Below are 13,579 nucleotides of genomic sequence, written 5' to 3'. Positions count from 1 at the left end.
CCATTGAGATGATAATGTTAAGATCTGCATTCAATTGGAGATTAGACCCCTGCTGTCTGCCTAGACCTGCTACTTTGGAGCTCTCAAGGGACTCCGGGAGAGTTCCTATTGGTTGGGGAAGTGTGGTAGGAGGGATTTCCGGAGGAGGGATTTCCTGTTGGTGTAGTGTGTCCTGGGAGAAGGCTGCATGCGTGGCATTGGCGGGAGGTTTGGAAATAAAGCTTGTTCCTGCTTGAGTGGCTCGTGATTTTGTGCCCAGCCAGACTGCGGCATATAGTTAACACCTAGTGTTCCATTGAATGGATTAACCCACTGATCAGGTCACATCTATCATAATCTAATCATTTCACCTGTGAACATTCCTGCATTATCTCACACATGAGCTTTGAGGAAACACCTCATATGTAAGCCATGGCAGAGCCTTTATACAGGGCACAATGGCACACACCTATAATCCAAGCAACTCAGGAGGCTGAGATAGGAGGAATTCAAGTTCAAAGTCAGCATGAGTACCTTAGCAAAATCTGTCACAAAATAAAATACGGAAAGAGTTAGGGATATAACTCAGTGATCACCTTTGGGTTCAATCCCCAGTACCAAAATAAATAAATAAAATCTGAAGGAGCTCATTTGATCCTTCCACCATGTAAGAACATAGCAAAGCAGCCATCCATGAGGAATGGGCCCTTCTCAGACTCTGAATCTGCCAGTGCCTTGATCTAGAACTTCCTAGCCTCCAGAACTGTGAGAAATAAATTTTTTGTTGTTTATAAGCCATTTGTGGTATTTTGTTATAGCAGATGTGTTGGTCAGCTTTTCATTGCTGTGACAAAATACCTGAGAGAATCTACTTAAGGGAAGAAATATTTATTTTGGCTCACGGTTTCAAAGGCTTTTGACCATGGTCAGCTAGTTCCATTGTTTCTGGGCCCATGGTGAGGCAGTATATCATGGTGGAAACACATGGCAGAACAAAGCTGCTCACTTCATGGAAGACAAGAAGCAAGGTGGAGCGGATACAGGACATACCCTTCCAGCACATGCTCCTAGTGACCTATTTATTCCAATTAGCCCACCTCCAAAATTCCTTCCTCCTAATAGTTTCTATAAGAGCCCTCATGATCTACATTTGAACATGGCTAATACATTTGGAACCAAGCCTTTAAAAACACACACACACACACACACACACACACACACACATATATGTTGTCAATGGACCTTTATTTTATTTATAGGCAGTGCTGAGAATTGAACCCAGTGCCTCACACATGCTAGGCAAGCGCTGTGCCACTGAGCCACAACCCCAGCCAAATACAGATGCCTTTAGAGGACATTTAAGCAGTAGGAATAATGCTCCACCCACTGAGAGGAAATCATTTGCATAAATTATTTGGACTTCTTCCATTGTTAATACAATTTTGTATGCCTTATCTCATATGAAAGGCAAAGTTTCATGGGTTCTAACAAGCCTCCTATTGCCTTTTCCCATCTATCCTGAGAGAATTAGAAATGTGGGGCAAGCCTCTGAGCAGATAATTCTCTGCAGTTTTCCTTAACAGAAGTACTATGAAGGCAGAACTATTCAAAATGTGGGCCATGGACCACCATGATCTACATCTGTTTATGGGTCTAGGAATAATGTAAGTACAGAAATTAAGAGCAACATTTAGGAGCTTTCATGGCAAAATAAATAGTAATTGTATTGACTCTAACAATAAATAATTGGGGCTTGTACAAGCTGCCCTCTGTATTTATGGGTTCTACATCCATAGATAACAGAAAATATTCTTTTAACAAATTCTGTCTGTACTGAACAAGAACAAACTTTACTTCTTATCATCATTCCTTCAACAATATAGCACAACACTATTTATGTAGCATTTCCAATTTTAATAAACACAGTCTAGCACCATTTATTTAGCACGAACATGTTCATTACTATAAAAAATACCTGAAATAATCAACTTTAAAGGAGGAAAATCTTATTTGGGCTCATAAGTTCACGATCACTTCAACCTTTTGCTTTGGGCCTAATGGTGTCACAGTACAAATAACCTAGAGAGGGTCTAAAGTGTAAGGGAGGATGAACTTAGGTTATATGTAAATACTAAACCATTTTATGCTGAGGGCCATTGCCAAGTAGGAATGACGCATCGAAATTTCCTTGCCAGCGTACCCCATGTTAAATGGACTTGCCTTGGAAATTCGCTGTGACATTGCATGTGTGTTTGAGAAAGGTGACCCTGCTCAAGGACGAGGGTGGATCCAGGTTTAGGGTGTATCCTGCAGGTTTTAGGAAGTATCCCGGTTTAGGATAATTTGGGTTTAGGGCGTTCCCGGTTTAGGACAATTTGGATTTACGGCAGTTCCAGGTTTAAGGTTATTGCTGCTGGGAATAGGGTGTATCCTGCTGCCTGAGTTCCCGTTGAGTTCTCCTGGAATTGAGAAAGTATTTGGGACGTGAATTGTGCAGCAGAACTTGGATTTCCCCAGAACGTGTGTGTAGAGGCCGGTGTGAGTTTGGGAATAAAGAATTGCTGTTTGAATCTACAAAGCTGTGAGTGGCTCGTGATTTTGTGCCCAGCCAAGACTGCGGCAATTTTATATAAGGAACTTGAGCACCCATGATTTGGGTATCCACCAGGCATCCTGAAACCAATCCCCAACAATGGATGACTGTACTTCATATGTCTTTACTATTTTTTTTCCAATGATTCATTTTTATTTTCTTTATAAAAGTATTGGCCTCGGACAGATTAGGGGGAAATGGCATTCAGTACCAAGAGTGGAGAAAGCCTACTGTAGGAAGTTGTATGGATCAGTCTGATTGATTTGTGTGCCTCATACAGACTAGAATTTTGGGCTCTCCTTTACCTTACCCACATCCATATGTCCTCCTTATTCTCTAGATGTGACAATGAGGCCTGGGTCCATCACCAATAGGCCAACATCCCAGTCTTACCCCACTGAGCTCCTGGCTCTCTCCTTAGAGCATGCTGTCCCTACCTTCCCCTGGCAGGCCCTGCACCATCTTGGAAGCAGGATAGTCCCTCTCTAGCTGCTCCGAGCCTGGCTACAGGCAGCTCCCTGGATGGCCACTGCCAGCCCTGCTGCATGGGTTCTGCTCTCATCATGCTTGGGGTCTCCAGTCATTTCCATGAGCAAAGCCCATTCAGTTCTTTTGTTGGGGATCAAGACTATGTAGGGGACAACAGGAGGGGTCAGGAGCCTTCCACCCATGAAAGATGTCAATGTGGACTTTTGCTAATATCTCCAAATTAAGTCATTCATATGGTCACAGGTCTGAAAAGAATTCAACACATCACCCCACTAGAACTTAATTTAAAATAACAATTGAGGGGCTGGGGTTGTGGCTCAGCGGTAGAGTGCTCGCCTAGCATGCACGGGGTCCTGTGTTTGATCCTCAGCAGCACATAAAAATAAACGAATGGAATAAAGGTATATAAAAAAAGAAGTTTACATTTAAAAAAATAAAAATTAAATAACAATTGAATCTTGTATGTTGATTATTATTACACTAAATATAGAAGAACACAGCATCTACTTGTTTCTTTCTTTTTATTTTTATTTTTTGTAGTTGTAGATGAACAGCATGCCTTTATTTTGTTTATTTTTATGTGGTGCTAAAGATCAAACCCAGTGGTTGATATGTGCTAGACAGATGCTCTGCCACTGAGCTACAGCCCCAACCCTGAATCCACTTGTTTCAAGAAACATATTTATGTAAAAATGTGTGATCACATTGACATACTTGATATAAATAAAAATGGATTTTATTATTAATAATAAATTAAGTTTTATGTAAAAAAATCATTATCTTGTAGTTAGCCCAATATTGCAGTGTATTCTGTGTTAAAGTAGATAACACTATAAACCATAATTTGTATAATCCTACCCTGGCCTTATTTTTACTTTATAATATCTAATTAGTCTCAAAAATGCCATTAGTAGATCTACCAATGGAAACCTGAGAATTCTTCCTAGAGATCATTTCCCTCTTCCCTCTTCTCAAGGTCTGCTTACTGCAAGAGGCTCTTAGGATTTCCTTTTCCAGTCCCTCTTCTCTAAGGAAGATTCCACTCCTTTAGCTCATTAGAGTTTGGTTCTCAGCTGTTCTCTCAGTTTTAGCTCAGAGTCTGGCACATAGTAGGACTTTACAGACTGTATTATATCCCCCCTTAATTGATATGTTGAGGCTCCAGCCCCCAGTGGGATGGGATTTGCAGGTGGGGCCTTTGGCAGATAATTAGGTTCTGATGACATCATGAGGGTGGGGGCTCTTAGTTCAGACTCTATAACAAAATATCATCAACTGGGTGGTTCATAAACAAAATTTATTTCTCACAGATCTTGGGGCTGGGAGTCCAGGGTCAGCGTGCCAGCATGGTTGAATTCTGGCTTGCAGAGTGACAACTTCTCACTCTAACCTCATATGGTGGGTGAGGAAACTCTCCAGAGCCTTTATAAGGGCTCTAATCCCATTTGTGAGGGCTCCACCCTCATGACCTAATCATATCCCAAAGGCCCCACCTCTTAATGCCATCATCATGAAATTACAATTTCAACATATGAATTTTGTAATAGTTTTAGAATAGAAGAATTACTTACACAACTTCCATTCTTTTTGGGAATCCCTCTGTTTCGTACCTCTTTTAATTTCTACAGTCTTTTTACAAAACCTTCAATCCCTTTTATACATAAACTCAATGGTAGTTTGGGTCTATTTCATAGCACAGAGGTAGCAAATATTTATCTCCTGAAAAGGCACCTTGAACCACTTGTTAGTGGGCTTATCTAATGCTGAGCTGTTACAGAATCTGAAGTTTCTTCTAGAGGCAGTGAGAGGAGTTCTGTGATAGATTAGCAATGCCTGTCATGACTGTGGGAGGGGTTGGTGGAGGAATCTGTGTCAACCCTGACTTAGAAGCTGCTGCTTCTGTGCCTGGGTTGCAATTAAGCCTGGGCATCTGGTATCAGCACTGGGGCCTCCTCGAAACTGTATGTATTTGCAGCCTCATCCTCACGGGGCTCCCAACTTCTGTGGGTGCAAGATAAGAAAGAAGGAGCATGGTGGGTGATGGAGAGGGTAGAAATCTACTGGTTATGATGAAGGAGCTCTTAATCTTGCCTGTCCCCCAGATCACAACAGCAATCTATCCTATATAGCATGTTCTACACACAGAGCCCCTTAAAGAAGTTGCAATTCAACTCTACAAACATTTATTCAGCACCTTTAATGAGTCCAGCACTGTGCTAGGCACTGGGGAGAAAACAGAAGTATTGTGAGCCTGGTGTCCCAGGGACTTATAGTCTTCCAGGGAATGCCACTGGCCATGTGAGGTGTGCAGGGATCTGGGGATGCTGCACAAGGGCATCCATGGACTATTCCAAGATCTGACTGGAGGGGCTGAAGCCATCAGATAGTAGGGAAGGGGCAGGTGGTGATCCTGAGAGATGGTTGTGTGGTCATCCTACCAACAGCCCAAGGGGAGCTGGAGCAGGGGCAGGGGCTGAGTAGGGGGCTGCGGAGAGCAAGGCAGGGACCATAGCCCTCAGGTGTGGGAGTAGGCCAAGCTCCGTTCTGCAGGGCTAGGGGAAGGACTTAGGCTTTGACTCAGTCAGCCTGTGGTGGTCAAGGGGCAGAGCCAGCACCCACTGACAGACAGATGCAGGACTTGGCCCACTGTGGCTGAACCTGGTAGCTGCCACCCAGAGCAGCTGAACTGGAAAGGAAGTGAGACGTAGTGAGTGGGGGTGAAGGTGCCAATTCCCAGTGACCACGGGGACAAGCTGCTTTGCAGGTCACTGAAGCCAAAGCTGCTGGGGAAAATGATCACTGTAATGGGAACAGCACAGGCTGGAAGGAGATGGAGAGGATCCAGAAAAAGGTGACAACACCTGACCCCCCTGGAGCAGAGGGCTTGGATTAGAAGAAAAGTCAGGGGGAGGAGGTGAGGGCAAGATACCTAACAGAGTTCTTCCAACACTAGCAGTCAACAGAGGTGAACACCATGCAGTAGATTTGGATGCCCTGGGTTTAAATCCTGCCTGTCCTCCTTGCATCACTCTGGGCAAGTTACTTAACCTCTTGGGGACTCTGATTCCTCAACTTGGGCTGACAGTAGTATCAATCTCATAGGATTACTATAAGAATTGAATTAAAACATATAAAACACCAAGAACAGTGCCTGGCACAAAGGGCTTTGTAAACATTTACTAGTCAAGAAGGTAAAGTAGTTTGAGCATTAACCAATATTTCCCCAGATGTATTCCATGAAACTTCAAACAGGAGATGCTCTCATCAAAAAAGTTTTTATGCGCTGGGCACTGTATTGCATGCCTAAAATCCCAGCTACTTGGGAGGCTGAGACAGGAGGATCACAAGTTCAAGGCTAGCCTTGGCAACCTGTCTCAAAACAGCAACAACAACAACAACAACAAAAAAGGCTGGGGTAGAGTACCCTTGGATTTAATCCCCAGTACCAAAAAAAAATTCTTATGATAAAATAAGTTTGGAAAACATATAATATCCCTATGAATTGGGGACAAGTCCACAGTAAAAAAAAATAAATAAACAAACAAACAAACAACAAAACCCCCAACCCTATCTAACTTTATTTCCAAACCTGGTGGATCCTGAAATCCTCTGACTGCCCCAAGGGACAATGTTCCACAGGACACCAATTTGGGAAACACCATGGGGAAGGGAGTGTGGGATTCTGAAAGAAGAGGAAGGGTCTCCAGAAGACAACTTGTAGCAGAAGACGACACAAAGACGGTCCGGCACTCAGGGAGGGAAGAGGGGAGAGAAGGAGGCTTTGGGTGTGACACACTTGTGATAATACAAGGGAAGGTGTACACGAGAGACCCCAAGGAGAGAGCAATAGAAAGGTCCATAGTGCTGTTAGATGTAGAGGCGAGAGAGGAGAAGGCAGAGGTGACTCTGAGAACTCAAGTTTGGGAAGCTAGGAAACAGAGGAGAGGAAAGGAGATCAGGAGTGGTAGGTATCCTCCATTTTCTTTTGTCCCCACTCACTTGCCACTTGCTCTGTCACCCTCCCAATTGTGGGACAGAGGCAGGTCTAGCCCTGTGGCTTCCTAGAATGGGAAGGGTGAGGACTGATGCTTCCTGGGAAGAAGGGCCCCAAAGATGTTTTGTCCCTGCTATGTACAGATTGTGTGGTTGTAAAATCGACAGCAGTTGTCCAGCGCCACTGGGCTGAACTCCAGACTGGTGCTGAAAAGAAAACAAAGGTACAGTGTGAGTTCCAGGCCCACCTCTGCAGGCCAGGTTGTGCACCCTGGGAAAGTCACTCTGCATCTCTGGTCCACACTTCCTCCCCAGATTTGGTCCTCAAATCTTCCCTTCCTCCTCCCCATGCTATATCAGCTATAGCCAGGACATTTTCTATCCCACCTCCCTGTGCCAAAGGCATCCAGGCACTTGGGTGCTGTATGCTCCCTCACACTTTGCTCCTCCACTCCCCCCATGGCCCAGGATCTTACTTTTGGAAGGCCTTGAGGCAGCATTTGTACACCTCAAAACTGCTGCTGCTGAGGGTGCTATTCAGGAGGGACACACAGTCAACCTCAGCCCCCCTGGGCACATACAGGATTCCTGTGGAGGGAAAGCCACTGGTGGGCACAGCCCAGGGGCCAGCTAGAAGATTAGGGCTCCAAGTCCCAAGCCCACTGGCCTGAACTCACCTGCCACACAGGCATTCACCAGGGACACGCAGGCTCCCGTGAAGAGCGCACGGAGCACAACCTGAGAGAAGTCACTCTTCCGCTGGGGGACCAGGGAGGCTGCAAGGGGACAAGAGTGCTCAGGGCCAGGGATTCCATGTGCCTCTCCGACCACAGATTGTGGTATGGCTCATCTGCTGATTCTCCTCTTCTGCATGGTCAGAGGACAGATGTTGTCCCTGCCGGTCACCCGAGTTTAGGAGTCCTCTAAGGCCTGGCTCCTGCCCCCTAGGATATGATCCAGTCCTCCTCCACACATCATCAGTGGCAGATGCAGAAAAAGAATTTAACTATCAAATCTGGCAGACCTGGGACTAAATATAGGCTCAGACACTTGTTAGTTGAATGAATTGGGCTGTTATTTTACTCTCAGAGATCCAGTTTCCTGCTCTGTAAAATGGGTGGATTAGGGCTGGGGGTGTAGGCTCGTGTAGAGTGCTTGCCTAGCACATACAAGGCTCTGGGTTTGATCCCCAGCACTATAGAAACAATCACATACATACACACACACACACACACACACACACACACACACACAGGCTGATTGCACCACAGGGTGGCTGCAAAAAGAGGATGTTATTGTTGAAGAGCTAAGAACAGCCAGGCATGTGGTGGCACATGCCTGTAATCCCAACAACTCAAGAGGCTGAGGTGGGAGGATCAAAAGTTGGAGGCCAGCCTCAGCAACTTGTGTGTGTGTGTGTGTATGTGTGTGTGTGAGTGAAAGAGAGAGAGAGTGTGGTGCTGGGGATTGCCCCCAGAGGCCTTGTGCCCGTGAAGCAAGCATTCTACCAACTGAGCTATAGCCCCAGCCCTCAGCCTCAGCAACTTCAAAATAAAAAGGGCTGGGGGATGTGGCTCCGTGGTTCAAGTTCTAGTACAACCCGCCCCCCCCCAAAAAAAAAAAGCTGAGAACAGTGTGGAAACTTCCTCTCTACTGTTGGGATGTGGAGGGAAAAGGGAGAAAACACATTTGCGGAAGCACTCACATTGCCCCTGAGAACTCACATTTGGGGAAGTAGGAAATGGGAAACAGAAGGGGTGGGAAGTGTCCTTCCTTTATTTATGTCCCCAACTCACTCTCCGCTCACTCACTTCATCACTCCTTTCAACTGTGGGACTAAGCCCTGAGGCTTCCTGAAGGAGGACCTGGAGAGGGGCCATCCCCTGCAGCAGAGAAATCATGGAACTCTAGGACTGGGCCGTTGAGCCCCAAGGCCATCTTGTTCAGGCTCCTGCCTTAGACAAGTGGGACAACTGAGGCCTGAGTCCCCATTGAGTTCAGGTTCCTGACTCCCTCAGATGCTGGGGCGGGGTGGGGTGGGGGTCCCCACAGGACTCACTCAGGCCTCCCAGCATGATCCCAATAGAGGTGAAGTTGGCGAATCCACAGAGGGCGTACGTCGTGAGAATTTCTGCTCTGTCCTGAAAATACAGACGGTGTGTGAGGACGGGCTGCCCTCAGTTGGGACAAGAGCACTCCCACGCTGCCCAGGCTCTGGCTTTGTTTTTACCCACTTCCCATATGCCCTTGACTTCTGAACCCTCTGTGCTGCCCCTTCCCCTAGCCTTGCTCTCCCACATCTAAGTCAGCTGGAATTCTGCCACTTCAACAACATAGCTGCCCTCGCTCCTCTCATCTTCAACCCCCTGTTCTTAAATACCAGCCTTTTGGGGTGTGATTCAGCCTGGTTCAGTCTCTCACTCTGGCCAGAGGGGGCGCTTGGAGAAGGGCCCCGCTTCTGGTGCTCTGTAGTCTTTTGCTCCCGGTGGCTGTGAAAGCCCTGGGCTGAGAGACCTTGTGGGGAACTCTCAGGCTGAGAGGGGACAGTGGGCCCCACGGGAAAGAGTAAGGCACCAGGCGTCCAGCCTGGCTTCCAGGCTTGTCCCCACCCATGGGCAGGTCAGCAGCTTCTTGAAGCTTCAGGACTGTGATAAGGATTATATTATGATATATGGGAAATACCAGGCATTGAGTGGGCAATTAAACAAGGTAGTGCTTCTGTTTTGTTCTGAAGTGTTTTTTTTTTTTTTTAATTTTCCAGAAAGAAGCATTAAGGCCCAAAATGGAACAATTTGGGGGAAAAATTGGTTTAGATCCATATCTCACACTGTATATAAAATTCCCTTCAGATCATAGAAGCAGACAAATATTTTAAATGTAGAATGATAGAAAATTTAGGATAATAATAATTATAGTTACAAGTTACAAGTATTACACTCATTTTGGAGAGGACCAAACTGAGACTCAGGTTCAGTAAGAAGTTCACACAGCAAGAAGGTGACTTTGTCAGAATTTGAACTCAGTTATAACTATAAAATTCATTGTCTTAATGACTTTCTTGCCTTGTTCCAGGGATTTAATACTTACCAGATATCATTTTAGCATATAAATTACAGAAATAATAGGAGAAATCACAAAGGAAAAGATTTGGTGTAAAAATCTATGTTGAGAAAACAAATCCCTATATAGAAAATGAAGGGGAAAAGAAAGAAGAAACAAGGAAAAATATAGAGAGGAAATATGAAAAGAGTTAATTTCATTATAACATAACTAATGTATGCATCAAAACTAGATAAATAAAGGAGTGAAGGAAATAGAGTAGGGAGAATAGGGGAGGGACAAGGGGAGGGAAAATGGGAAATGGGGATTGAAATCAAATTCCTTGCATGTATTAGTTTGTTAAAATGAATTCAAATACTATGTATAATTATAATGCTCTAATTTTAAAAGTTTATGCAAATATTAATTGAAAAAATATTAAGGTATCTTAGCCCTGCTTGCTCACATACAATGGTGCTTTATAGACCAGCTAAACAACCTTCTTCTTCTTTTTTTAATACTGAGAGTGTGAACTAGCATTTTACCACTGAGCTACATCCCAGTCCTTTTTATTTTTATTTTGAGACAGGGTCTTGCTAAGTTACTGAGGCTGACCTTGAGTTTGTGATCCTCCTGCCTCAGCCTCCTGAATGGCTGGAAATTATAGGTATGCAACACCATGCCCAGCTCATATGACTTTCTTAAGATGTAAAAGGTCAAGTCTTCAGTGACTTCCTATACTCCCTGAGCCATACTCTCACAATATGCTCTAGCTGTACTACCCTCAGTTCTATGAGCATAGTATGTGCTTTCAATCTCAGGGCCTTTGCATATGCCTCTTCATTTGTCTAGAATATTCTTCAAGTCTTGGCCTAAATGTTACACCTCAAGGAGACTTTCTCCAACCAGTTCAGCCAAGAGAACCCCCCTCCCTGTTTTTACTTGTTTTTCCTTTATAAAATTTACCACAAATTGTGGTAATCTTTCATTACTCTGCTTTACTGTGTTTTGCCTGTGTCTCTCAATAAGAGAAATATGAGACCAGGAGTCATGGTTGTTTAAATCCCCTTTTTATCCTTGTTGCCTAGCAGAGTGCCTCGCACCTAAATGATCTCCACAAATACTTGATGAAAGAATAAGATTCATTAAAAAGCTGAGCACAGGGCCAGGCACGGTGGTGCAAGCCTGTAATCCCAGTGGCTCAGGAGGCTGAGACAGGAAGATCCTAAATCCAGACCAGCCTCAGCAATTTATGGAGGCGCCAAGCAACTCAGTGAGACCCTGTCTCTAAATAAAAATACAAATAGGGCTGGGGATATGGCTCAGTGGTTGAGTGCACCTGAGTTCAATCCCTGGTACCTCCTACAAAATAAAAAAAAAAATCATGAAGAATCAGACACTTGATTACCTCTGAGGTGTGGTGAGATCAAAGTAAGGACAAGGAGTGAGGGGAAACATGCTGTTACTTCATACACTTTTAAAAAAACAACTAAAAAACATATTCATTTACAACTTATTTTAAGTTGTACTTGGAAGCTGGGCTACTGGAAGCATAATGCCTATAATCTCAGCTACTCAGGAGGCTGGAGGATCACAAGTTCTAGGCCAGTTTGGGCAACTGAGTTGATACCCTGTCTCAAAACAAAATAAATAAATAAATAAAAATAAATAAAAAGGGCTGGGATGTAGTTCAGTGGTAGAGCACTCCTAGGTGTAGTCCCAAGTGTGGTGAGGGTGGGGTGGAGAGAGACTTAAAAATAATTGAAGTTAAGAAAAATTTATTACTAAAATTTCTCAGTCACCCAAGAATGAAAAATAAAACAATGAGCTACTATTTGCCCATTAAAGTAGCAAAACTTGTTTCTAAGTAGAAACTCCCTAGTGCTATTCAGCATGTGGTGAGATAAATGCTCACCGGCACAGCTGGTGGCAATTTCAGTTGTTCCAACCCTTTGGGAAAATTACTGGGAGCAACCACAGGAGGACTCATGCCATGTGATTCAACCAGCCCACATCTGGGAAAGCTCCTGCGGAAATGACCCAAGAGGTGGGAACAGTACTATACACAAAGATTCACTTCCACACTGTATGGCATGTACAGCCAAGTAATGGAATTCATCTGAATGGCCCAACAGCGGGAGATTGGTTAAATTCGTGAGGATACACGCATCAAAAATCATGTGGGGGCTGTGGCTGTGGCTCAGGGGTAGAGCGCTCACCTTGCACATGCAAGGCCCTGGGTTCAATCCTCAGCACCACATAAAAATAAATAAATAAAACAAATGTATTTTTTCTTTTTCTTTTTCTTTTTTTTTTTTTTTGAGAGAGAGAGAGAGAGAGAGAGAGAGAGAGAGAGAGTTGTTTTTTTTTTTTTTTTAGTTTTCGGGGGGCACAACATCTTTGTATGTGGTGCTGAGGATCGACCCTGGGCCACACACATGCCAGGCGAGCACACTACTGCTTGAGCCACATCCCCAGCCTGCACCACCACATTTTTAAGAAATGATGCTAATTTCATAATAGTAAACAAAGAATAGAAGAAAGGGAGAAAGGAAGGAAGGAAAGAAGGAAGGAAGGAAGGAAGGAAGGAAGGAAGGAAGGAAGGAAGGAAGGAAGGAAGGAAGGAAATCCAATATATTAACAGGGACCATGGTGGGAGGTCACCCAGCACACTACAATATAGTATGGATGCTTTAGTAGAGATTATGTAAATTCTCTTTAAAAGAGTAGAATAAAATGGTTAAACAATAACTATAGTTTTAGTATGATGAGATTATAGGTAATTTTTGCATTCGTGTCTGTGTGTGTGTGTGTTTGTGGTACTGGGGATTGAATAATCCAGGGGTGTTCTACCACTGAGCTACATCTCCAACCCTTTTTAATTTTTAATTTTGAGACAGGGTCTGGATAAGTTCCCCAGGCTGGCCTCGAACTTGCCATCCTCCTTTCTCAGCCTCCAAAATTGCTGGGATTACAAGTATGCACCACCACATCTGGCAATTTTTTCATTCTCAATGTTACTAGAGTTAGTGTTTTTTTTTTTTTAGAAGGGTTAATTTTTATAGCATCTTATAGTTCTTAAAATAAAATTTCACAGAAAGAGCCAATCCCTAAACTGCATCCAATATATTAACAGGGACCATGGTGGGAAGTCACCCGGCACACTCATGTATGTAGCCCACTGGACATTCACATGTATTTCTTTGGGGTAGACAGTGAGAGTATTAGACTCCTGTTTTCCAACAGAAGACAGGCGGTGCAATGGCTAGCCGAATGCCACAGCCAATGGTGGCCCACCTAGAGCAGGAATACTTCAAACAATGCTCTTCTCCAGCACCGCAGCCTCCTGAGAGGTCTTGAGGAAGATGGCAATAAGCCTGATGCTGTCCTGTCTCCCAGGACAATAAATAACATGGGTGGTTAAACATCGCCACAGTGTGTCTCAGCCAGGTAGCCAGGAAAGTAGCTTTGTGTGTGTGTGTGGTG

The 13,579-nt window shown here is 44.3% G+C and overlaps 1 protein-coding gene across 2 annotated transcripts in view; it reads right to left on the bottom strand.

Moving 5' to 3' along the window:
• Positions 1 to 4,136: 4,136 nt before the first annotated feature.
• The window catches only part of SLC28A1 (solute carrier family 28 member 1), a 55,233-nt gene continuing 45,790 nt past the window's right edge, over positions 4,137 to 13,579 (bottom strand). For both annotated transcript variants that reach the window (XM_081290864.1, XM_081290863.1), the window contains 4 exons: positions 9,114 to 9,195; positions 7,732 to 7,830; positions 7,531 to 7,642; positions 4,137 to 7,261 (listed from right to left, as the gene is read on the bottom strand). In XM_081290864.1, the coding sequence (XP_081146990.1) occupies positions 7,189 to 7,261; positions 7,531 to 7,642; positions 7,732 to 7,830; positions 9,114 to 9,195 (366 nt within the window). In that variant the 3' untranslated portion in view covers positions 4,137 to 7,188. The remainder of the gene's footprint in view (positions 7,262 to 7,530; positions 7,643 to 7,731; positions 7,831 to 9,113; positions 9,196 to 13,579) is intronic.

This window comes from Spermophilus citellus (genome assembly GCF_964194105.1).
Source record: "Spermophilus citellus genome assembly, chromosome: 4".
Taxonomy (NCBI): Eukaryota; Metazoa; Chordata; class Mammalia; order Rodentia; family Sciuridae; genus Spermophilus; species Spermophilus citellus.
Note: the sequence above shows the minus strand (reverse complement) of the source record. Positions and strands in the feature narration are given on the sequence as shown.